A 25,598-nucleotide genomic window follows, 5' to 3' on the forward strand; every position below is an offset into this window, starting at 1 on the left:
GCTGTAAACACAACATCACGTTATAAAGTCTGCTGTTTGGCAGCAGTGGAAGAAGTATTCAGATCCTTTACTGCAGTAAAAATACTAATACAGCAAAGTAAAAATACTCCTGCATGAAAAATACTAATACAGTAAAAGTACATAAGTATTATGAGCTTGATGTAGTTAAAGTATTGCAGTAAAAGTACATAAGTATTATGAGCTTGATGTAGTTAAAGTATTGCAGTAAAAGTACATAAATATTATGAGCTTGATGTAGTTAAAGTATTGCAGTAAAAGTACATAAGTATTATGAGCTTGATGTAGTTAAAGTATTGCAGTAAAAGTACATAAGTATTATGAGCTTGATGTAGTTAAAGTATTGCAGTAAAAGTACATAAGTATTATGAGCTTGATGTAGTTAAAGTATTGCAGTAAAAGTAGTGGTTTGGTCCCTCTGACTGATATATTATTATATATGACATCATTAGATTATTAATAGTGAAGCATCAGTGTTAGAGCAGCATGTTACTGTTGTAGCTGCTGGAGGTGGAGCTAGTTTACACTACTTTATATACAGTTAGCTAGTTTAGTCCAGTGGTTCCCAACCTAGGGGTCGGGCCCCTCCAAAGGGTCAGCAGATAAATCTGAGGGGTGGTGAGATGATTAATGGGAGAGGAAAGAAGAAAAAACAAAGTTCTGATACACAAATCTGTTTTCAGTTTTTGGACTTTTTCTCTAATCTTTGATTTTTGCTGAAATATTGGATCATTTGAACATTTATTGAAATGAAAGCATGTGAGAAGTTTAGAGGGAAAAATCACTATTTGGTGGAGCTGTTAACAACTCATAGACATGTGAAATGTGACCCCGACTACACACTGCTTTTTGTAAGACGTCAAAAGACAAAAAGGTTGGAAACCACTGGTTTCATCTTTAACAATGTGTTGTATTTTAAAAGCTTGTTATATTATCCATTGTGTCAAATCTTCATCTGAAAAGTAACTAAAGCTGTCAAATAAATGTAGTGGAGTAGAAAGTACTACAAAGTAGGAGTAAATGTACTTAGTTACTTTCCACCACTGCTGTCTGATATCGGGCAGGTTGTGTAAATCAAGTTTTATTTTTTTAGCCCAACTATCACAAATAACACATTTTCCTCAGAGGGCTTTATGATCTGTACAACAATACAACGTCCTCCGTCCTTGGACCCTCGATTCAGAAAAGCAAAAACCAGGAGCTAAAACAGGCAAAAAGCTTCACAGAGCTGCAGTTAGTGACGATTCTGTGATGATTCACAAGAGGGAGAGCAAAAAGGAAATGAGAGATGAAATTAGGCAGGAAAGAAGAAAAACAAAGTATGGGAGCGAAGAAATGAAAGGACAAAAAGGAAAAGATGAAGAAAATAGGAAGGAGTGGGAATGTTGTAAACAAGCAAAGACTGAAAGAAGAGGAAGACGGGGAGGAAGTGAGTAAAAAAAAGAGGAAGGAAAGACGCAAAAGAAGAACAAAATAAGGAAGTAAAGGTATCTGTTCACACATGTTGATTATGACTGATTCAGTCATTCAGTGAAATCTTCCACAGATGAAGGGAGGAAGGATGGAAAAGAGGAGGGAGAGAGGAAAGGAGGTAAGGGAAGAGGATGAAGGATAAGGAAGGAAAGGAGGCGAGGGAAGGAGATGAAGGGGAGGGAGGGAGGAAAGAAAGCGAGGGAAGAGTATGAAAGGGAGGGAGGGAGGAAAGGAGGCGAGGGAAGTGGATGAAAGGGAGGGAGGGAGGAAAGGAGGCGAGGGAAGTGGATGAAAGGGAGGGAGGGAGGAAAGGAGGCGAGGGAAGTGGATGAAAGGGAGGGAGGGAGGAAAGAAAGCAAGGGAAGTGGATGAAAGGGAGGGAGGGAGGAAAGGAGGCGAGGGAAGAGGATGAAAGGGAGGGAGGGAGGAAAGGAGGCGAGGGAAGAGGATGAAAGGGAGGGAGGGAGGAAAGGAGGCGAGGGAAGTGGATGAAAGGGAGGGAGGGAGGAAAGGGGGCGAGGGAAGAGGATGAAAGGGAGGGAGGGAGGAAAGGAGGCGAGGGAAGAGGATGAAAGGGAGGGACGGAGGAAAGGAGGCGAGGGAAGTGGATGAAGGGGAGGGAAGGAGGAAAGGAGGCGAGGGAAGTGGATGAAGGGGAGGGAAGGAGGAAAGGAGGCGAGGGAAGAGGATGAAGGGGAGGGAGGAGTAAATCAGTGTTGGAGACTGACGCGGAAGAAGAATCAGTCTCGAAGAAGGAAGAAGAAACCCAAAATGAGAGCAGCCCCTCCGGCTCACTTCACACTTGTTGATTAGCGTTTATCTTCAGCCCTGCGGCGGGTTTGGACGTTTTCCCAGCCGGGTTCTCGTGTGTTTAACCCGCGTCTGGAGCTGCTAGTTTTAGGCTTCACGGCTGTGATTGTTACTGAAGCCTTTGACTCAAAATAACATCACCGACAGGCTCAGCATCCAGCTTCACTGGATCAACATTTCATCTTTTATTCATCCAGCTTCCCATGCAGGAAGCTCCGGGAATCACGCCGAGCACGGCGCCCTCTCCGCCGCGCAGCGCCGCTGGGTGGCACCGCTGTCTCCGGGCGGAGGGACTCTGATCTCGGCGTGGTGGGTGATCTCTCTGACGTCGAGAAGACTTCAAACCCGACCATTACTACCTCCCTGATATACCAGCTCAATGTTTTAAGAAGGTGAATACACGATTAATACTTCAGGAGTTAGATATTTAGCTAGCCTGTAAGGCGGGAAGCTCCGTGAGACACGCCGACCGCGGCGCCCTCTCCGCCGGGCAGCACCGCTGGGTGGCACCGCTGGGTCCAGCCGGTGGGATGACTCTCTACCGGGGGTTAGCGACGTCACGTTTAGAAGAAAACTAATCTCGTTTGGATCACAAAGTCGTGACCTACTCTGTATTTTAGGACCTGGGTAATTAGCTTCCGAAGCAAGGAAGCTCAGCACTCGTACCGAACACAGCGCCCTTTCGCCGGGCTGCGCCGCTGTGTCCGGCCCGGTGGGATGTGTCGCCACTGGGGGTGGAACATTTTCTAGAGATCCAGGCTTTTCTGTATCTGAGCCCTTCCCAGTGTGCTTTCCCGCCTGTCGTGACTTTGTGTGTGAAGACATGGCCGACAGCGGCCGGGCCAGACCGGCGGACCCTGACGCCGCTGACAGCCGGACTGCGAGCCCTCTGACGGTGAAGAAGAGGGCGCAGCAGTCCCCCGGGCTCCGGCCCAAGTACCAGAGCTCCACAACGGGCCACTGCTTCAAGAGAGTCACCCTGACCAAACCCACCTTCTGCCACAGCTGCAGCGACTTCATGTGGGGGTTCATCGGCTTCCTGTGTGAAGGTAAGACTGCAATAACTGATGCATTATGTAAAATATACCTTTAATTATTTAGAGCATAAAGTTGAAGTCATGACCTGCATGCACTAAGTGCACAAACCAGTACTCCCAGTAGGAAGACAACCTCCAGCCCTGGCTGGCCTGCTCTGTATGAATGACAAGAGACCCGGTCAAGGAGTGTTTGGGGGTCTCCTTCAGCTCCTTCCAGTCACGTGATGCTGCCTTTTCAACGTGCACCATACTGCACAGATTTAACCTCCACCAGAGACATGGAGCTGGTTCTGTCAGGTGTGACTGGTTCCCAGTTTGCTCAGTTTGAAAAATCAAAAAGTAAAGATGCAGATTGCGGAGTGTGTTCAGCGTGTGTTCAGTGTGTGTTCAGTGTGTGTTTCATTGTGTTCAGTGTGTGTTTGGTGTGTGTGTTCAGTGTGTGTTTCACTGTTTTCAGTGTGTGTGTGTTCAGTGTGTGTTCAGATTGTGTTTCATTGTGTTCAGTGTGTGTGTGTGTGTGTTCAGTGTGTGTTTCACTGTTTTCAGTGTGTGTTCAGTGTGTGTTTCACTGTGTTCACTGTGTGTTTCACTGTTTTCAGTGTGTGTGTGTGTGTTCAGTGTGTGTTTCACTGTTTTCAGTGTGTGTGTGTGTGTTCAGTGTGTGTTTCACTGTGTTCAGTGTGTGTTCAGTGTGTGTTTCACTGTTTTCAGTGTGTGTGTGTGTGTGTGTGTTCAGTGTGTGTTTCACTGTGTGTTTCACTGTGTTCAGTGTGTGTTTCACTGTGTGTGTGTTTCACTGTGTTCAGTGTGTGTTTCAGTGTGTGTGTGTTTCAGTGTGTGTGTGTGTGTTTCAGTGTGTGTTAATGTGATGATGTGATGGATCCTCTGCAGGCAGAAAAAGTGTGTGTGTGTGTGCATGCGTATTTGTGTGTGTGTGTGTGTGCCAGAGGAGGTGTAAAATGTCTGTTGCACAATTGTAGCTGCAGTCAAGTCGTGATTTACTTCCTCTGGTCGGCATGGCAACAGCAGATTGGCAGGGATGCTGGGTGTGGGGGAGTGAGTGAGTGAGTGAGTGAGTGTGTGTGTGTGTGTGTGTGTGTGTGTGTGTGTGTGTGTGTGTGTGTGTGTGTGAGGTGAGCAGAGACATGACCATCATCATCCTCCTCCTCCTCAACACAAACAGCAGCAGGCGCATTAAAAGCTGCAGCAGAACAACAACATTGCTGCTGCGGCTGATTACATAATGTTTCTTCTTTAAGCCGTCAGTTGGATTAAAACAGACCTGTGATGTCATCAAAGTGCTTCATCTGTGAATGTTTCCTGTTTTTATTATAATGCTCGATTATTATTAATTTAACTGGAGGCCACAGCTGCACATTTCACTGCACATAGCCGCCCTGGTTTATTCCAACCAGGCTGACATTTCCATCAGTAATAATCATCACAGATCTGGGAGCAGAGTGACATCAGAGTGACATCACTAACAAGAAGTCTGACTGGTTATTAATGATTAATTATTTAAATCACTCTTAAGGCAGAATACCAAACATTTGCTGGTTCCAACTTCTCAAATGTGAGAATTTGCTGATTTTCTTCGTCTTTTGTTAGTAAATTGAACATCTTTAGGTTTTAGACTGTTGATCAAACTAAACAAGACATTTGATGACATCTGACACGTTGGTCTCCAGGAAAGTGTGATGGACATTTCTCACAATTCACTGATGTTTTGCAGACTAAAGGATTCATTGAGAAAATAATCAGCAGGTTAACTGATAATGAAAATAATCACTAGTAGCAGCCCTTCGTCAAAGTTGATAGAGGTGAAAGAATTGAGTTACGACGTCACGTGACTGTCAGTCTCTCTGCTACAGTTTGGATCCTCATGAAACTCTCCTGTTTGAATCATCATTACAAAAGATGAATGACTGAGTTAAAAATATCTGGTTGTCTTGTAAAAAGTCGAAGGTACAAGACTGCAGACATAAAAATTTTGGGATAGAAATAAACTACGACTCCCAAGGTGCATTTCAGAGAGAAACAGCCAATCACAGAGCTTAAAATTCTGTCTCGTGTGCCTCTAACGGCGAACAGAAGCTAAAGATTTCTGTGTTGAGAAAACTTATTTTACAATCTGCAGAGTGAATCAGTTCACTTTTATTTCAGGGGTCACTGGGCCGAGGCTCATGGGTATTGTAGTATTCTATGACATGATTTGTCAGAAACAAAGTGTAAATAACTGAAACTGGTGTCAGAATATGAACCAGTAGGATGGTTATATTATCCAGCAGAGTCCTGAGTTTCTGTGTTCAGTAACATCGAGGAAAACGATTAAAGAACGTTTTGAAATGAGTGAGAAAAAGCAGCTGCTTCCACTTCACAACTCCATAAAGAAACACGACAGGTTGATTCACAAACTGAACAGCGTTTTTGTCTTTGCTGAAGAAAGTTTTACAAATTTTCAAAGAAGACTTTTGTGTGGACGAAGTAACGAGGCTGTTAAAAAACTAAACTTCTGACGCCTTCGACTCCTGGAAAGGCCAATCCATGATCGGCTATTAATCATGTAATTTGGGATCTAATGTGCATATAGTCACATTGCATTGTGCATATAACACCTAAAAAGTATGAGAACAGCCTTTGACATAGTCTGTGTAATTCTTTAGAAAGTTTCTCTCCCCTCCCTCGTCACTGGGTTGCAGTTACACGGAGCTAAACTAGGGAATTTATTATGTATAGTTGGCTGATTAGTCAAGATAACCAGTAGACCACTGGGGTAATTCATAATAAGCTCAAAGGTTTTGAATAGAAAAGCTCATGCTAACCGTTTCATGTAAGCGAATGGAAGATGCTATAATGAGAAATGCTTTGAGCAGCCAAATGAGCTGTTTTTGAGCTCAGTTTTCTAATAGTTATAAATGTTTATTGTCATTCAGGTTTTTGTGGATGCTTAACGAGACACTCAACTCTGATATCATATATGCATTTTTATGATTTCAAGCCACGTTTCCAGAGTCTTTAATGATCCTCTGACTTTCCATCTAGCGCCACCATGAGGTTTTCAGTTCTTTATTGAAATATCTCAACAACTATTGGATGGATTGCTGTGAAATTTGGTTCAGTCAATTAGTTGTTGAGTCTATAAAATGTCAGAAAATGGTGAAAATGTCGATCATTGTTTCTCAAAATAGTTGCAGATTAATTTCCTGACAGTCGACTAATCGTTTAATTGACCAGTTGTTGCAGCTCTGGTGGAGACATGAAGTTTCATCTGGTAAAAATGTTTTGTCCAATACTTTAGTCAACGACCAAACACCTGCAAAACTAATGATTTTTCCATCAGCCTCAGTGGTATTTTTGTGTAAAGCTGTAAACATGATAAAGAGTCTTCTTGTTCCTCAAACTGTCTTTTTAAGTTTAAATATAAGTTGAGTTTGATTGTATCTGTAGGAAACTGCTGCTGCTGCTAAATGGAACAAAAACTGCACTGGTGGTTGACCATGCAGCCAGAGCAGAGGGTTGTGGGGGATGTTTTTGACTTCAAGTGTTTGTAGATTCAGTCTTGTAGGTCTGCAAATAATAAATATTTCATTGTAGATTATTTGTCCGATGTCCTGTGCTTCCTCGTGCTTCTAGTGTGGTTTTTTTTTGTAGTTTAGGATCCTTTAAAGCATCTTGACTACCTTGAAAAGCGCTCGATAAACAAAATGTCCAACCATCTAAAACCCAAAGATATTTAGTTTATGATGATATAAAACGCACGAGGAGAAGCTGCAGCCAGAGAATGACACGGCACTTTTTGCATGATAAAAGACTAGAAATTCATTTATTATCAAAACTGCTGTCAAATAACATTGTGTGAATTGAATAAAACACTAAAACGTGTCTCTCTGAAGTCTCAGCAGCCGGCCGAGTCATTGCTGAGTCACTGTGATTGAATAACAGGCGTAATGATGACGGCGTGTTTGGAGCTCCTGGACAGGAAAAACCTGACTGATCTCCTCTGTCCAAGAGTTTTTTTTGAGATGATGATGATGATGATGATGATGATGACGCTGAGCTGAAACAGACACAAAAGTGTTTGACTGCAGAGTGTTTGTTGATGAGCTCAGAGAGTGAAACTGGCCGGAGTGAGCATGTGGTTTACCATAGTGTGACAGAACAGACAAAAACACCACAAACTAAATGTCAGTTGAGCAACGCAGGCAGGGCGGGCGAGGCAGAGACGCATCCACACCTTCATTTAGCCCACACTCTCTCTCTGGGTTTTTTTTTTCATGTGGTGTCGCATAGTATTATAGTTCTTTATTAAGACGAGTCTCTGTGTGGGAAACCCTGAATTCATCAGGTCATTTAATCTGAACTCTGCAGTGTTTCCTCCTTTTGTTTAGATGAGAACGAAGACATTCTTTAAATAGCAGAGTTGAGAGGAGATCAAATGTTGATATGTGTGACTTCTCGGTATTCACAGCGTGTTATAATAGAAGAAGAGTGAGAGGTGCTTTACTTCCTGCACCAGAAAAAAGTAGATTTCTTTAAGAATAATAAAGTTCATTATGTATTAGGAGGGCCATATGGATGATCTCTTTTATCATGGAGTCATTTTATGTTGCAATAACAATGCTTAAGTTATTACGTTTTTTTAGCAATGCATTTTAGAGCAGTTACAGTAAGTGTAGGGCTACAACTAATGATTACTTTCATAACTGATTAGTTGTTTGGTCCATAAACGATGAAATATGTGGATCAGTGTTTCCCAAAGTCCAAGACGACGGAATCAGAGAATTTGGATGTTTTTTTTAAAGAATGACTCAAAATGATGCATCAGTTTAATAGTTGGCAGCTGACTGGTTGCTCATTGCAGCTCTAGTAACGTGGCTTTAACTTTAGCAGAAGTTAGTGATGAGGTGACTCTTGACATCTGATCAGCAGCAGTTCCTCTTGTGGGAAACGCTGAGCAAAAAGATGTCTTGAGAAAGTTTTTTGAAATGTGTTTTGAAGTCAGAGAGCAGCTGCGTGCCAGTTGTGTGTTCGGGTCTGTAGGGATTTGAACCTCCACCCCTGACGGTGTCGGTGCCTTGCTGATGGGTCTGTTCTCTGTCTCCTCCTCAGTGTGTAACTTCATGTGTCATGAGAAATGCCTGAAGACGCTGCGTTCAGCTTGTTCCTGCATGGCTCCGTCTCTGGTCCGGGTGAGTAACAAACAGCTGCTGCTGCTGCTGCATCAGTGAAACTCTGCACAACCCCGACATGATGTTTATTGATCAGCACAGCACTGATCACAGAGCCTGACAAACTGCACTGATCAATACACCAGCGATAAACATAGACAGGCAGGAATGGAATGAGTTGACTTATCTTCCAGGTGTTTTTTTTTCCTCACCTGTTCTCGGGGAAAATTCCTGCATCAAGACGTTATAATAAACAGGATTTCTGTTGGGAACGTGACACTCAGGGAATTGTTTACTGATCAGGACTCCAGCTGCTATGATTAATTACCACAAAGCAAATGAACCATGTGATTGATAAATCTGTTATCTGCTGTGTCCGTAACAGCGAGAATCAAAAACTTTCAGGTGCTTCAAACTGACATCAAATGTCAACTCTTGTCAACTTATTTTTTGATCGGATAGTTATTGATTTAAATCGTCATTTTGTCAGTTTTAAGCCTCATTCAGGCAGGATGAACATCACAAAGGGAACGAAATACTCTTTGTGCACCTCCGTGATGTACTCATGGTTCAGGATGGCATTTTAAAAGTGACATATTCTGCACATTTCCAGCTCTATATTTATATTCTGGGGCTCTACTGGAATATCTTTGTATGATTTCCAGTTAAAAACTCCTTATCTATCTTCTACTTCTACTTTATGCAGCCCCTCAGTTCAGCCTCTGTCTGAAACAGGCCGTTTTAGCTTCTGTCTCTTTAAGGCCCCGCCTCCTGATGAGCCCACTCTGTTCTGATTGGTCAGCTTCAGGAAGCTTCCTCTGACTCCGGAGGCTACGTAAACAAACTATAGTAGCAGGATTTCACTTCTTTTTCTCCTTCTTTACTCCAAATGTCAACTTCTCAATTCTCTGTACATGTTGGAGCTGAATCACATCTGAAATATGAGAGTGAACAACACATGGAAACACCTTAGCAACCACCTTAGCCACAAAGATTACACATTTATGGGCTTGTGACAAGCTGACGTCATTTCATCGAGAAAGTTAAAAAGCCTTTGGGCAGCTGAAGCCCTCGCTTTTGTCTTGCAGGCAGCATTTCTACATATGTTTACCTCAAGTTTGGGAACTTTGACCATGTTTAACATCCGACATATAACAGAAAATCACAAAAAAGCAGAATATGTCCCCTTTAACCACGGGGAAATGACAGGATCTGGTCTGGACAGGAGCATTCAACAGGAACAAAAACTTCCTCAGAGCTGAAGGTGAGGCAGAGATACTGCGTGAGGTGAAGAAGAGTCAAAAATCCTTCTCAGAGTCATAACTGAACACGGACATGAAACACATATTGATGTCATTCAGTGCGACTTTCACTTCCTGAGTATTTCATTATCTCTGATTGCCAATAAACCTCATAAATCCATGTAGAAACCAGAGATTAAAGAGGCTGCAGAACCTTAGAATCATCACATTTAAGTTTTCTTCAGTAATCAGTGATCAGTGATAGTCGTCTGCACGTCATGTTACACTGCAGACAGATGGTTCACATGACTTTATCGGAGACTGTTTGACTAAATGTGAACTAATACGGTGTAAAAACGGGTCTTTTATGGGGTTTTGTGGCCGACGTGTCGCTGTCGGCATGTTTCCATCTCAAGATTAGCAAAAGGAAAGTGTTTTGTTTTTTTATCTTATTTCACCGAACGTCGTCATGCTAACGTGTCAACATGTGCTGCCGCCTGCAGGTCCCGGTGGCTCACTGCTTCAGTCCAGCTGGTCAGAAGAAACGTTTCTGCTGCGTCTGCAGGAAGCAAACGGAGGGAAGCACGGCGCTGCGCTGTGAAGGTCAGACCAGTACCGTCACCCAGTAGACCAATTTAACTAACATCTACTGTCAAGTGTATTATCACCGCAGGAAAAAACACTATTACAATGTCACACTATAGTGGCAAAGTCCCTCTTTTTGTTACTATACTTCCACCGCAGCTCAACAGGAAACACTGTCTGAGGAAACACAAAGAGGGAATTTGATGCTAAAAATTCAATTCAAGTCGATTTTATTTATATAGCACCAAATCACAACAAAAGTCATCTCAGGGCACTTTTCACATTCCCGCCATGAGCAGCACTTGGCGACAGCAGTAAGGAAAATCTCCCCTTTAACGGGAAGAAACCTCAAGCAGAACCGGACTCTAGGTGTGCGGACATCTGCTTTGACCGGTCGAGTTGAGAGAGAGAGAAGAGGGTGGGGAGTGAGGGGTTGGGGAAAAAAGGCAGTCCTTGAAATTTGTTTTATGTGGGAGTTGAAGGACATATCCTGATCAAAGATAACACCCAGATTCTTTATGGTGGTGCTGGAGGCCAGGGTAATGCCATCCAGAGTAGCCTAGCTTAGCACTGCTAGCCTAGCGCCACCAAAAAAATACAACAACTCCGAGGCTGCCAGCAAGACTGTACCTGTATGAAGACTGTGTGATCTATTTTTCTAGTTTTAGTCAGTACACATGCAGTTGCATTCAGGACCAGCTGAAGAGTCTTTAGAGACTTGTTAGGGCAGCCTGATAATAAGGAACTGCAATAATCCAGCCTAGAAGTAACAAATGTGAGGACTAGTTTTTCTGCATCTTTTTGGGACAGGATGTGCCTGATTTTTGCAATATTACATAGCTGAAAAAAGGCAGTCCTTGAAATTTGGGAGTTAAAGGACATATCCTGATCAAAGATAACTCCCAGATTCCTTACAGTGGTGCTGGAGGCCAGGGTAATGCCATCCAGAGTAGCTATATCATTAGATAATGTGTTTCTAAGGTGTTTAGGGCCAAACACAATAACTTCAGTTTTGTCTGATTTTAGTGGCAGAAAATTGCAGGTCATCCAGGTCTTTATGTCCTTAAGGCATGCTTGGAGTCTAGTTAACTGATTGGATTCATCTGGCTCTATTGATAAATATATTTGGGTATCATCTGCATAGCGATGAACATTTATGGAGTGTTTCCGGATAATATTACCAAGAACAGAACCTTGAAAGACTGTAAATGTGTCAGATATCCACTTGATATGACTAACTCAGACTGCTGAAGCCTCATATAAGCTTCACAGAGACTTTTAAATGCATTGAAAGCACATTTGAAGGCTCTTTTAATATCCAGTATGAACAGGAGGAATGATTACAGCGAGGAAAACCTCTTTCACTGTTCATATGGACACCTGACTGCTGGTTTATAAGACACACTGGGAACACTGGGAACCTGCACTTTGTGAACTTCTAGTTCATGTTGGCGGCTTGTAAGGTTAATTAAAATATTTTCTTGCACAAGTGATGTGAAAACTGATCATTTAACAGATATTTTTTTTACAGTTTCAACATGTTCCTGCTTTTCTCTGTTACACAAAAAGATAGTAGTAGAGAAACTGCAGAAGAATGAAAACAGCACATGCTTGTAATCCTTGTTGTACAGAATGTGTGTCAGCTCCTGTCTTTAGACTCTTTCCCTCTGTCTGAGACTGCTATGAATGATTTTGCTGGTGTTGATGAAGAAATGCTCAGGAATGAAGTAAAGCAACTAAAACCCTCCACCTGCTCGCGTTGCCACATCCCAACACCTTCTTTAAGACTGTTTACTTGTCTAGAACTGCTAGTGTGAAGAAAAGTAATCTGAACCTTTCTTTTTTAAGTAAAAGTCTCGAGAAATTAGTATTTAAACAGCTAAATGATTACCTAAATTTCATTTGAGAGTTTCAATCTGGCTTCCGTCCTCGCCGCAGCACTGAGACGTCGTTAGTTAAAGGTGTAAATGAGCTGAGAACGGCCTTTTAGTCGCTCCCCAGGTGAGGACAAAGAACTACAGGGAGGCGACAATTAGTGTCTGTGGTCCTTGCTGCAGGAACAGTCTGCCAGAGGAGCTGAGAGCATCGCAACACCTTTAAAAGATATTTTAAGACCTTTTTAGCTTAGCGTTCTCTTAATCCATTTAATTTTAATCCAGGGTTTCCCATACAGTCATTTATTCATGGCGGCCCGCTGCAAAATAAACATTAACCACAATTTCATTTACTATTTAAAATGGGTAAAATCTAATTTCATTGTAGAGCCTCCTCTCTGAATCAAAACATGATGATGCTTTGATTCAGGAAGGATCATTGTCGGCTTTTCCTGCAGAGAAAACGACTGAATAGAATCAAACCACAGTTATCAAACTCTCAGTATCATGAACACCTGCACACATTTGTCCACGTTAATCTATGTTCTTAACACAGCCGGGTGGTCGAGATTAGCACGATAGCTGCATGCTATTTGCAGTGGAGCACCTTATCTACAGTATTGTTTAATAATTAATTGAAGACAGAGCAGGTGTACGGCTGAACTGAGCTTTCACATTTAGTAACAGTGTGATGCACCACATTTAAAGGATGAAAGGAAAATTAATCTGTGTAATTTTTGTTGCCTCAAAATATTCAAATACAAGCAGCTGGTTGGTTGAAAACAAAGACCAAATTTGCATTTTCTCTCTGACTTCCTGAAAGTTTGTTCATTTACATGGAAAGACGTTGAGCTGCTGCTGCTGAGTGTTTTTACTGAAGGTCAGCTGCTGTCCTGCAGCGAGTCAGAGATAATTTACAGGAAACAGAGCAGTGACAGTGAGTTTAGACTAGACAGACAACAGGAAGTAGAGTATAGACACCTGCAGGGGTCAGGAGGGAAAATATCAAAAAAATCCTGCTCAAAAAATTAGTAAATGACTTATTTTTACCTTCTATTTACTATATTTATTCTCTAAAAGTATAAATAAGTATCACTGTGTTTAGATTGTTCACAGGCTGTTATTATGTTAAATAATTCAACTGTGAACTAAAATGAAACTAGAAGGTTTTATTAATAACATACTCAGTGTGCAGAAGTCAAGTTTTATCTATAATGAGATGCTGAAATGTGTAAAATTGTGCCGTACAGGCTGTAAAGTTCCTGAGCAGATGTTTGTTGTGACTTGTGGCTGAACCTGTGACCTCTGACCTCACATTCCAGACACAAGCTGTGAGTCAGATTACATGTCAGCGATATAACAGCAGTGTAATATAAGACGTTACGTTCCTGTCTGACAGCTACTGCAGCGCTGTGTTTTAGTTATGAGTCACAGTAAATAACTGAATAACTGGCTATAACGTGTGTGTGTGTGTGTGTGTGTGTGTGTGTGTGTGTGTCAGTGTGTGAGCTGCAGGTCCACACTGACTGCGCCGTCTTCAGCTGCGCCGACTGTCGCAGTTGTCACCTGGACGGGACTCTGGAGCAGGTGAGTCCTGACGTGTTCTGAAACTGAAGGTATAGACTGAGTTACAACTGTAGATCTTTAATGAGTAACTACACACTAAGATGTTGTTGTTGTTGTTGTTTTACACTGTACACATGATCACAGATGTCTGTTGTTGGTGTATGATGGTGATTTTTTTCAACAATACACATATTGTGTGTAAAAAAACCAAACAAACTGCTTTTTCTGCTCAGAATTAGCTTATTTCTGTCTGCTTGGATTTGAAAATTCAGTTCTGCGCTTCCCTAAACGTGATGTCATTTTATTTATTTTTATTTATTTATTTATTTGGATCCCCGGTAGCCAATACCAAGGTAGCAACTACTCTTTCTGTTGTCCACACACGTAAACATTACATCATAATGCAAAACAATAGTGTGATAAAGTCCTTTAAATGTAAAGGCAACAATAGCAAGTTCCCACATTATATCTAAATAATCAATAAAAAACATTTGATACAGCTCAGAAATGGTTGTATCACTAAAAACAGCACATACAGTGTTTAGGAATAAAATGACTTAACGATCATATGGTCACATGTTCTGCCTCTGATTGGAGAGAAGCTGATGTTCTGGTGATAAGCGAGACTCTGACGTCTGTTGCATATATGAGACGTCAGAGACGCTGGTTTCATCTTTACAAGCTTGTTATATTATCCATTGTGTCAAATCTGCATCTGAAAAGTAACTAAAGCTGTCAAATAAATGTAGTGGAGTAGAAAGTACAATATTTCCCTCTGAAATGTAGAAAGTAGCATCACATGGAAATACTCAAGTAAAGTACAAGAACCTCAACATTGTACTTAAGTAAACAGCAGGAAGTTAAAGTAAATCAACATTTGTTGTCTTTAAATCAGCAGCAGTTCTCAGTGTTTCAGGTTCTCGGCAGCATCTCAGAGAAGTCGCCACAGTTCTTCTTCTGCTGCTTCTGTCTCTTCATGTTAATCCCAGAATGACTCCATGATGTGGAGATCAGACACTGATGATAGTTCATTATGACTCCGGCTGCAGACGATCAGACGCCTCACTGATGCTGCTGCTTTATGGAAAAGAATCTAAACATCTAAAGTGATTAAAACATCTGCACAGCACAAAGCAACGATTAGACGACAGCGAACAACGTCTGCACAGATCAAACTGGATTATAAATAGTGTGTGTGGGCGTTTAGACACAGTGTCACTGTCGGGGTTTCTACTAGTAACAGTGATCTACAGTAGGAACTGAAGCTGACTGGACACTGTGTGTGTGTGTGTGTGTTGGTGTCAGATTAATGACTAACTTGATTGAGTGTTATTGATCAGAGTTCAGTCTGACTGATCGCCCGACACCTGCCGCCGTCACACACTCTTTAATCAAAGACTCCTTGTGAGAACAAGTGGAGCAGAGTGAATGAAGAGGTTTACTGTGTGTGTGGATTGATCGGTCATATAGCTGTTGATTAAAATCAATAGCATGGAGCTGAAAACCAGTTCGGCCATCAACAGGAAACCAGCAGCAGACGTCAGAGATGGACTAATAGCTCGATAGCTGACAGGAAGCGGTCATCAAAATTCAGCCGATATATTCGTTCAGTCATTGATCTGTGAATCAGGCGTGACGGCCTTCGTCCTGCAGCTTCCTGTCTCTTCCCTCCATCTTCATGTGGTGGACTTATGGCGACACACACAGTTCATCCACAGTGTTTAATGTGGCAGAAATCTACTTATATGAATAAGCCTGAACAGGATCTACTTTGTGTCGTTGCAGGATACGTTCCACCACCACTGGAGGGAGGATAACCTAGCGTCGGCGGCGAGGTGTGAGGTTTGTCGGCGTTCCCGTGGTTCATCTGACGTCCTGGCGGGGATGAGGTGTGAGTGGTGCGGCATCACGGTAAGAACCAGCTGAGAACCACAACCACACAGCTCCACGTGACGATCCTACAGTGCAGGCTGGTAGTAAAGGACGAGTTCAGTCAGTGTGTTAAACCAGCAGTCAGGTGTCTGTAATCATTGTGATGGAGGCCAAAACCCACAGTGTGTCCACACAGTCATTTAAAAGTCTGTGTGAAGCTTCTATTCAGCTTCATCAGTCTGAGTTAGTCATATCAAGTGGATATCTGACACATTTACAGTCTTTTTAGCATCAAATTCCCTCTTTGTGTTTCCTCGGACAGTGTTTCCCTGTTGAGCTGCAGGTGGAAGTATAGTAACAAAAAGAGGAACTTTGGCACTAAAAAGACTGTAACGTTGAAAGATATCTACTTGATTTGACTCATTTAGACGCTGAAGCTTCATATTAGCTTCAGATAAACTTTGAAATACATTTTTGTTCTCCATCACTTCCATTGTAAGGTCATTATGAAGGATCTTCTAATGGTCAATATGAACAGGAGGAATGATTACAGCAAGAACAACAGCTTTAATGTTCATTTGGGCTCCTGACTGTTGGTTTAAGACACACTGGAAAAAGTGTGAACTGTCCTTTAATGCACCTTCAGATTCACTGTGTCACCTGCTTTTAAATTTGATTACTTGCAAATAGAGATTAGATTATTTGGTTTCATCAACAGCTTCAGATAAATCTGTGCAGGAAATCTTAACAGTAGAATTTTGGCTTGTCAGCTGATAAATAAACTCTCAAATATCAATATCAGCCTCAAAAAAATGTCATTGTGTGTGTGTTTTTGATATTTCTTCATGCTGTCTGTGTCGTCTCTGCAGAGCCATGTGTCGTGTTACCTCAGCGTGCCACCAGAGTGCACTATGGGACGTCTGCGCTGCATGCTGCTGCATCCGGCCTGCGTCCGCCTCGACTCCAGAAACTTCAGCAAGATGCACTGCTACCGCATCACCGAGAGCTGCAGCCAAGACCTGGGTACACATGCACACACACGCACGCACACACACACACACACCTCCAAACCACATCCTCTCTGCTGCTGCTCACACAAACTGTGTGTGAAGCAGAAACACTCGTTTCATTTCCTGACGCTTCACTCTGATCTGAGCTGTGAAACTAAAGGATGTTTTTCACAAAATCGTGATGTTGATAATGGTGACTGTGTCTGTCCCGCTTGATGTGTAATATCTGTTGATTCCAGCCGTGGACGAAGTACTCAGATCCTTTTCTTAAGTAAATGTAAAAATACTCCATTACAAGTAAAAGTCCTGCATGAAAAGTAAAAGTACACAAGTGCGACCAGGTAAATTTACTTGAGGTACTAAAAGTAACAGGAAATGAGGCTGCGACTACATCAAATACATCTGATAAAGTACATTATTAATACTGATGAATCAGTGCATAAGCAGTCATTTATAGTTATTTGATCTTCAGGAGTCACAAGATAAATCTGACTGGGAGATGATCATTTGTGCAGGAAAGAAGAAAAAAACATACATTTGGATGCAGTTGAAACTGCATCCAAATGTTTTTTTCTCTCATCTTTGCATTTTTGTGAAGTTTTTGTGAGTTTTGCTTCTATTAAACTGCTGGTTTAATCTTAAATAATGCAGCATAATTTAGAAGCTTGTCTTCAAGTAAAATCTTTATCTGATAAATAACTAAAGCTGTCAAATAAATGTAGTGGAGTAGAAAGTACAATATTTCCCTCTGAAATGTAGTGGAGTGGAAATATAAAGTAGCATTGAGTGACTTAAGTAAATATACTATCTAAAACAACAGTTCTTGTTTTAAAGTCAACAGTGAGGTTAGTTGATCATTTCAGAGTAAGTTGAACATTGTTTCATTGCTGTAAAGTTTTTCACACACTCACAGCTTTAGTTTCTTTTGGGGATGACCTCAAAGCCACAACAAATACATTTTTAGAGGTTAATGATTCGATGCAGCAGAGAGCAGGCGGGAAAATGTATTTTTTTGTGATTTTTGTGAACTTGTCCTTTAAGTCTCTAAAAAAAATGTAAAAACAAGACAGTTTTCATCTCTTAAAAACTATTAGAAAGTGAAAGCAGCTGTTTGTTTTTTATGCACAAAGAAAAGACACCATTTCCAAGAATTTAGAAACTGAAACTGAGAGGAAAACTATATTCAAGGCTATATAAGACAATTAAGAAGATATTAGGTTAAAAGAACCATGATATAGATTTTAACAGGACTGCAGTGACTCAACCAATTTAACTTCTCGATGTTCCTAAACTCGAAACTTAACTTAACTTAAACTAAACTTTCCTTATTTATTGTTTTCCACAATTCCAGCCCTTTAAAACTGACAGAAATTCACCAAAAATAACAAAGTCTGACAATTTCAAGTCCATCTGCACATTGTTTTAGCAGCGTATTTTAAAGCTTTTAAGCCCAACTCTGTCCTAAACCTACTGCATCGTGATTCTAAACCATCAGGAAGTTCTTGAGTCTTAAATATCTGCTGTTATCTCTCTGACTGACTTTCTTACTGTGTTTTTATCAGATAACTCGGATGACGTCGATCCATCCGCTGCGGTGTCAAAAGACGGTCAGCCGGCTGCTTCAGACTCCGGTCAGTTCACACGCCGAATCTTTCACACTGACCTGTCGCTAAAACGTTACAAACTTATGTTGTTTGTCCAAACTTTGTTCAAACTCACAGAACCCAAAGATACCAATCTTTATATGTGTGTGTGTGTGTGTTTGTGTGTGTGTGTGTGTTCTGTCTCACAGGTAAACAGTTTCTCAAGGTTTTTGACGGTGATGATGCAGCCAAGCGTGGAAACTTCCGACTGGTCTCCATCTCAAGAGCCACCAGAAATGAGGAAGTGGTGGTGAGAAATCTGTTTCTTCAAAACATTTTACACACTGCCACTTCTATTTTTACCACTACTACTACTACTACTACTACTACTACTACTACTACTACCACTATTAATACTACTACTACTACTACTACCACCACTATTACTACTACCACCTACAGAGCCCATATGGGGTGTACGGTAGAAAAAATACTTAGTAGAAAAATCCTAAGTAAGTTATATATGTATCTGTCTTTTAAAATAAAATCAGGTAAAACAGGTTTAAGTTTAGGTTTTATGCAGAATTTAATTATCAAAGCAGCAAAATGTCCAAAAGTTCAGACTAAATAACTGGTTTTAGAAAATATTCCATATGTTGTGCTTAAGCTCAATTTTAAGCTTTGTGAATATGCTGAATTTTCTACATCTCATTCAGATAAAAACAGTTCAGTGCTCTGTCTAACAGTGCAGTACCCGCGTCGTCCTGCAGGTGTATAACAGTGCAGTACCTGCGTCGTCCTGTGTTTCCCAACAGTGCAGTAAACATGTTGTCCTGCAGGAGTCTTACAGTGCAGTACCTGTGTTGTCTTGCATGTGTATAACAGTGCAGTACCTGTGTTGTCCAGCAGGAGTCAAACAATGCAGTACCCGTGTTGTCCTGCAGGAGTCAAACAGTGCAGTACCCGCATCGTCCTGCAGGTGTCTAACAGTGCAGTACCTGTGTTGTCCTGCAGGAGTCAAACAGTGCAGTACCTGTGTTGTCCTGCAGGAGTCAAACAGTGCAGTACCTGTGTTGTCTTGCATGTGTATAACAGTGCAGTACCTGTGTTGTCCAGCAGGAGTCAAACAATGCAGTACCTGTGTTGTCCTGCAGGAGTCAAACAGTGCAGTACCTGTGTTGTCCTGCAGGTGTATAACAGTGCAGTACCCGTGTTGTCCTGCAGGAGCCTAACAGTGCAGTACCCGTGTTGTCCTGCAGGAGTCTAACAGTGCAGTACCCGTGTTGTCCTGCAGGAGTCAAACAGTGCAGTACCCGTGTTGTCCTGCAGGAGCCTAACAGTGCAGTACCTGTGTTGTCCTGCAGGTGTATAACAGTGCAGTACCTGTGTTGTCCTGCAGGTGTATAACAGTGCAGTACCCGTGTTGTCCTGCAGTTGTCTAACAGTGCAGTGCCCATGTTGTCTTGCAGGTGTCTAACAGTGCAGTACCCGTGTTGTCCTGCAGGTGTCTAACAGTGCAGTGCCCGTGTTGTCTTGCAGGTGTCTAACAGTGCAGTGCCCGTGTTGTCTTGCAGGTGTCTAACAGTGCAGTACCCGTGTTGTCCTGCAGGTGTCTAAAAGTGCAGTACCCGTGTTGTCCTGCAGGTGTCTAACAGTGCAGTACCCGTGTTGTCCTGCAGGAATCAAACAGTGCAGTGCCCGTGTTGTCCTGCAGGTGTCTAACAGTGCAGTACCCGTGTTGTCCTGCAGGAATCAAACAGTGCAGTGCCCGTGTTGTCCTGCAGGTGTATAACAGTGCAGTACCCGTGTTGTCCTGCAGTTGTCTAACAGTGCAGTACCCGTGTTGTCCTGCAGGAGCCTAACAGTGCAGTACCCGTGTTGTCCTGCAGGAGCCTAACAGTGCAGTACCCGTGTTGTCCTGCAGGTGTCTAACAGTGCAGTACCCGTGTTGTCCTGCAGGAGTCAAACAGTGCAGCACCCGTGTTGTCCTGCAGGTGTCTAACAGTGCAGTACCCGTGTTGTCCTGCAGGTGTCTAACAGTGCAGCACCCGTGTTGTCCTGCAGGTGTATAACAGTGCAGTACCCGTGTTGTCCTGCAGGTGTTTAACAGTACAGTACCTCTGTTGTCCTGCAGGATGCGGCACTCAGAGCCTTCTACCTCCCTGACGAACCACAGGACTTTGAGCTTCATGAGATCGGCGGTCTGCAGCGTCTCCATAGTGATGACATCCTGAACCGCAACGGCAGTCCGGATAACAGGAGCTCGCTGAAGGATGGCGGTGACACCTGGCTGCTGAGGGCCAAACCCCGAGACACTGAGGTCATCAAGGTGTACGCTGCCTGGCCCAGGTCAGCAGGATGATCTTTTATTCTACAAATGTAAAAGGAACAAAGTGCACAAGTTAGATTTCGTTGACTCTTTCTTATATTTTACCAGTAAATGATCCCTTAATTTGCTCAGATGTGCTGTTTTTTTCTCCAGATTGTTAATGTTTTTACCTGTGTGTGTATGTTTGTGGGTTTCAGGTCGGGTGCAGGTTTCGTCTCCGTCTCTGTCTCTAAGAACAGCACGGCAGCTTCAGTCCTCACTGAGGTCCTCAGTCAGCTGGACAGACAGGTAGAGACGAGCTCCTACAGGCTGGAAAATCCTGCAAATGTTGTTTAACGTTGCCCTAAAAACATTTTGAGATCTGCTGAAATACTGTTAAGAAAGTTTATCATGAGTGACCCTTAAGTCTTCTTAAGATGAGCACAGAGAAACTTTCCTCCATGTTTTTACTTGAACTTGATGTCTACAAAATATTAACTTTAAATAAATGGAGAAAAAAAAGCAGCAAATCCTCACACTGGAGACACTGCAAAAAGAATTCATTTCAACAATTAACTGATTATCAAACTCGTTGCTGATTTTTTTTTTTTTTAAATCTCCTAATAATTTCATCTCCATGGATATTATACTTGTATTGCTGCTGATGTATTTATGGATGAATGTTTAGTTTGCGTCGGAGCTTCTGTTTATCAGTTTGTGTTGTTTCAGGATGAAGACGCGTCCAGATTCTACCTGCTGGAGGTTCTCATGAGCAGCAAACAAGGTACGTTTAAAGAATTATCAAGTCTGAGCTGTTAATAACAGTTTATTCTCATCCTCATAATGGATGACTCATCACATGTGACGTGTATGATGATGATGATGATGATGATGATGATGAACATCCCTTGAAAAAAAAAAAAAAAAAAAAGCTTCAAAATGCCTCGATCATGGCTTTCAATGCAGACTGAGGAACGTTCAGAGTTTAACTGGTCTGTGTGATAATAACACAGTAGTGACATCATGAACAGGAGGTCAGAAGGTCGTGACCTCTCTCCTCTCTGTGTCCTCAGTGCAGAGACAGACGCTGACGCCTCAGGAGAAGATCCTGGACAAACTGCAGGAGATCAGGAAGGTAAGAGGAGCTACAACACAGCAAATCTAATTTTTTTATCTCTATTTTACTTGAGTCTAAGATTTAAACTACTTTACTGACAGCAGAAGTAAATAAACACACACCTAGATGAACCAACAGATAAATGAATTATTGGTTAAACAGCATAAAAAGTGCTCTATGTTAGACGTTCAGTTCGAGCTGTGACTCCTGTCCTGACGTCAGACCTGTTGTCGTTGTGTTCCTCAGACGTCTCTGCGGCAGATGAACCAGACTCGGTTCTACATCGTGGAGAACAGGAACCGGTCGGTGCAGGTCGGCCTGCTGATCGGAGGACTGCCCCCCCTGCTGAACAAAGACGAGTACACCCGGCTGATCCAGGAACACCTGACCATCAAGAGTGAGTCTACAGCAAATACACCTGAAAAAAACAGAGTTCTGCTCCACATGACACACAAACCTGATGTAAAATATTAAACAGCTCAGTGCCACATGAATACAGACACACGATGACACGTTTATAATAGACAGTGATGGAAAGTAACTAAGTACATCTACTCAAATACTGTATGTTAACTTTATACTTCTACTTACTTATGTACTTTTACTGTAGGAGGATTTTTCATGCAGGACTAAGTTAAGTACTTCTTGCATCACTGATGATGAAATATAAATGAGGATGAAGAGTCTCAACACATCTCTCCTCTGTTTGCTTCTTATTGAGGTCAGTTCACAGCAGGACTGTTCATATAACTCCCCCTCTTCCTCCTCCTCCTTCTCCTCCTCCTCCTCCTCCTCTCTCTGCAGGTCACCTGGTCACCATCAGCCACATCTATGCCAGTCAAGGTGAGACGGTTGTCATGGAAACAACCCTCCTTTTGTAGTTTTTAAGGATGTGTGCACTGCTGAGCTCAAAGTTAATACAGCCTATACATGCCTGTGTGTGCGTGTGTGTGTGTGTGTGTGTGTGTGTGTGTGTGTGTGTGTTCAGGTGCGGTGGCGTTGCAGATCTCGTGTTTCACTGAAGCCGAGAGGATCTACATGTTGGCTAAAGACACGTCTGTCAACAATAAGACGCTCAGTTCATTCGTCATCCCAGAGATCCTGGTAAACAACATGATACACTGACACATATCACAACAATCTGTTTACTGTACTGAACCTATAAACCATCATCACGGTGGTGATGAAGGTCGTCTGTGTGAATGTGGAACTTCTTCAGTCTTAGAAGACGAGTGACGTCGCTCATTAAATTACTTTCAATCATCAAACTTCTGATTTCTGTCCCTGTAATCAGAAGAAATGAACATGAAATATATAAATAAACAAATATCAATAAATATAAAGACACATTACGCTAACACCAAGCTAACAGCGGGTCAGTGGTTTGTCAGCCACTCAGAATGAAACATGAGGATTTAATGCAGATTCCTGGAAGTCAGCAGGTCTGATGGAGCAGAGACTCCTGCTGTCAGTCTGTTGTTGCAGCAGCTGATAAAAAGTTCAAACTGGAACATTTAGTTTGTAGATTAAAACCTTTATTTTATATTTTCAACAGAGAACTGCTGTTATAGGATCTGCTGACAGGTTTCTGTGCAAAAGCTCTTAACAGGGAAATCTTCTACAAACATGACATCATTAGCTGCTGTTTAACGAGTGAAGAGTCACTGCAGTGATGGAGTCTCCATCAAACACCAGATCTCACTCTGAGCGGCCTGATTTAGTTCAGATTTAACTATTTTTAGTTTCGTTTCGGTTTCCTGTTCAGTGATTGTTGTTGTGGTCTTTCAGCATAATAAACTGGGACAAGACGTCTGTCCTCTGCTGGTGTTTGTCAACCCGAAGAGCGGCGGACTGAAAGGCCGAGAGCTTCTCTACAACTTCAGGAAACTTCTGAACCCTCATCAGGTCTTTGACATTTCCAGCGGAGGACCGCTGGCTGGGTGAGAACCAACCAAACACTCAGAGGACGGATCATCATAGTCTCACACCTGCATGTTTACATATCCAGTTGTTTGTTGAATCTATGCAGAATATCTTAGATAATGTGAGGTTTTATTATTTTCTTACATCGTAGCACTTCTAGAGGATCATAATAGTGTTTGTGTTGTATAATTCTCAGGGTTCTCAGGGTTTCTGCAGGCGTCCTGAGAAGGTTTTAAAAGTGTTAAACTTCCTGTCCGCAGGTGTTGAATATGGTCCCTGCTGCTGTAGACAGTAACATTATGTTCTACGTCTATAAGCTACAGTGATACTGAGCTGCAGGAAGCTGTTTCATCCTTCTTTGTGGAGTTTCAGTCGGCAGCGTCAGATCTGCAGCAAACACTCACTGCTGCAGCGACAGGAAGTTCCTCCGCTCTGAGGACAAGACGACAGTTTAGAGACAAACTTACATTCATTATTTTTTAATTATTGAATCCATCCATCACTCTAACGCCTCTTATCTGGCTCAAGCATTCATTTAATTAATTATATCATTAGGAATTATTATTATACTGCTGGAAAGTAATGAAAAATGTGATGTCATAATAAATAACTGAGCGTCATGTTGTTCCTACTGGTTTGGTGGTGTTAAATTTCCTTCTATGTGATATTAAAAAGGTCTTAAAAAGTCTTAAATACTTTAATTAAAACAATCATTAGAACAAGAATTAAAACAGAAATTTTACATAAGAAATTTGTCTAATTAATGACTAATTTCTGGTCAAATAGGATTATAAAACCCTTTTAATTAAAATATGCTGTAAAGTACTTAAAGTTCAAAGAAACTTTCACCCACTGAGGGAAAGTAGTTCATACATTTAGAGCCTTTAACTGGAACATTTACACAAGACAGCAGGTTTCTCTGAGAAACCAGGTTACACAGGAAACCTGAGGATGTATTTACACGCACTGATGCGCTGTAGAAACCTGGTTACTGTGAGATTACGGGTCAGTAATCACGTCTCTCATCTACCTCAAATCTGCACGACTCAGAGTTTCAGCAGGTCTTCAAACATCTTACGAAGCATCACATTCAGTTTCCTTAAAATCTTAGAGGGTGTTAAAAAGTCTCTGTGACTTGGTGACACCGACTTATTTCAACTTATTTGTGTTGGTTTCAGTTCAAGTCGTACTTTGAATGAAATGTTTTTGAATTTAAGGAAACATCTGTACTTGTAATGATGTAAAATATCTGATGTTTCTGTTCTTCTTCTCTGCTCCAGCCTGCACACGTTCCGGGAGGTTCCCAGGTTTCGGGTGCTGGTTTGCGGGGGCGACGGGACCGTGGGATGGGTGCTGGGAGTACTGGAGGCGGTCCGGCACAAACTGGTCTGTCGGGAGCCGCCCATGGGCATCGTACCGCTGGGAACAGGTCCGCGGATCTTTAAATAAGTCATTAATCCTCTGTTTATTAATTAATTAACACACTGCCGAGCGGACAGGTAGTAACGTCTCTCACCGTCCCGTCAGGTAACGACTTGGCTCGTATCCTGCGTTGGGGGGCGGGTTACAGCAGCGAGGAGCCCCAGCACATCCTGGCCTGTGTGGACGAAGCCGAGGAGGTTCTGATGGACCGCTGGACCATCCTGCTGGACGCTCAGGACATCTCTGAGGACGGAGAGGTCAACGACTTCCTGGAGCCGCCCAAGGTCTGGTCCAGGACCGTTTTTACACCTCGTTAGTTCTCTCTGAGACTCAGTTAGGTCTGTTTAAACGTTTGAGGAATCAAATGTGAGGTTATTTGTTCAGAGTGAAGCATCACATGTGGCTGATTATTATACAAATGTTCACTGATTCATATTAAAGTAAACTGTCTCAGATGAAAATGTTACTGTGTGCAGATTTAACGCTGCAGGCTACAAGTTACATTTAGACTTTCTCACTTTTTATGTTGCTGATTTTATATTTAATCCAGTCTGTTTTGGAAAAAGTATCACAGTTTATGTCCCAGATGTT

At 42.2% G+C, this 25,598-nt stretch overlaps 1 protein-coding gene across 1 annotated transcript in view; it reads left to right on the forward strand.

Annotated features, from left to right (window-relative positions):
• Positions 1–2,206: 2,206 nt before the first annotated feature.
• LOC137188634 (diacylglycerol kinase theta) overlaps positions 2,207–25,598 on the forward strand; it is a 31,683-nt gene continuing 8,291 nt past the window's right edge. Inside the window, exons 1-18 of the mRNA XM_067598210.1 lie at positions 2,207–3,350; positions 8,448–8,527; positions 10,251–10,350; positions 13,708–13,793; positions 15,558–15,683; positions 16,514–16,667; positions 18,217–18,285; positions 18,447–18,547; positions 20,372–20,586; positions 20,764–20,854; positions 21,275–21,329; positions 21,619–21,680; positions 21,909–22,059; positions 22,467–22,505; positions 22,651–22,766; positions 23,451–23,602; positions 24,866–25,014; positions 25,113–25,291. Coding sequence (XP_067454311.1) covers positions 3,125–3,350; positions 8,448–8,527; positions 10,251–10,350; positions 13,708–13,793; positions 15,558–15,683; positions 16,514–16,667; positions 18,217–18,285; positions 18,447–18,547; positions 20,372–20,586; positions 20,764–20,854; positions 21,275–21,329; positions 21,619–21,680; positions 21,909–22,059; positions 22,467–22,505; positions 22,651–22,766; positions 23,451–23,602; positions 24,866–25,014; positions 25,113–25,291 — 2,151 coding nt within the window. The 5' untranslated portion in view covers positions 2,207–3,124. The remainder of the gene's footprint in view (positions 3,351–8,447; positions 8,528–10,250; positions 10,351–13,707; positions 13,794–15,557; positions 15,684–16,513; positions 16,668–18,216; positions 18,286–18,446; positions 18,548–20,371; positions 20,587–20,763; positions 20,855–21,274; positions 21,330–21,618; positions 21,681–21,908; positions 22,060–22,466; positions 22,506–22,650; positions 22,767–23,450; positions 23,603–24,865; positions 25,015–25,112; positions 25,292–25,598) is intronic.

Source organism: Thunnus thynnus, chromosome 9 (genome assembly GCF_963924715.1).
Source record: "Thunnus thynnus chromosome 9, fThuThy2.1, whole genome shotgun sequence".
Lineage (NCBI taxonomy): Eukaryota > Metazoa > Chordata > Actinopteri > Scombriformes > Scombridae > Thunnus > Thunnus thynnus.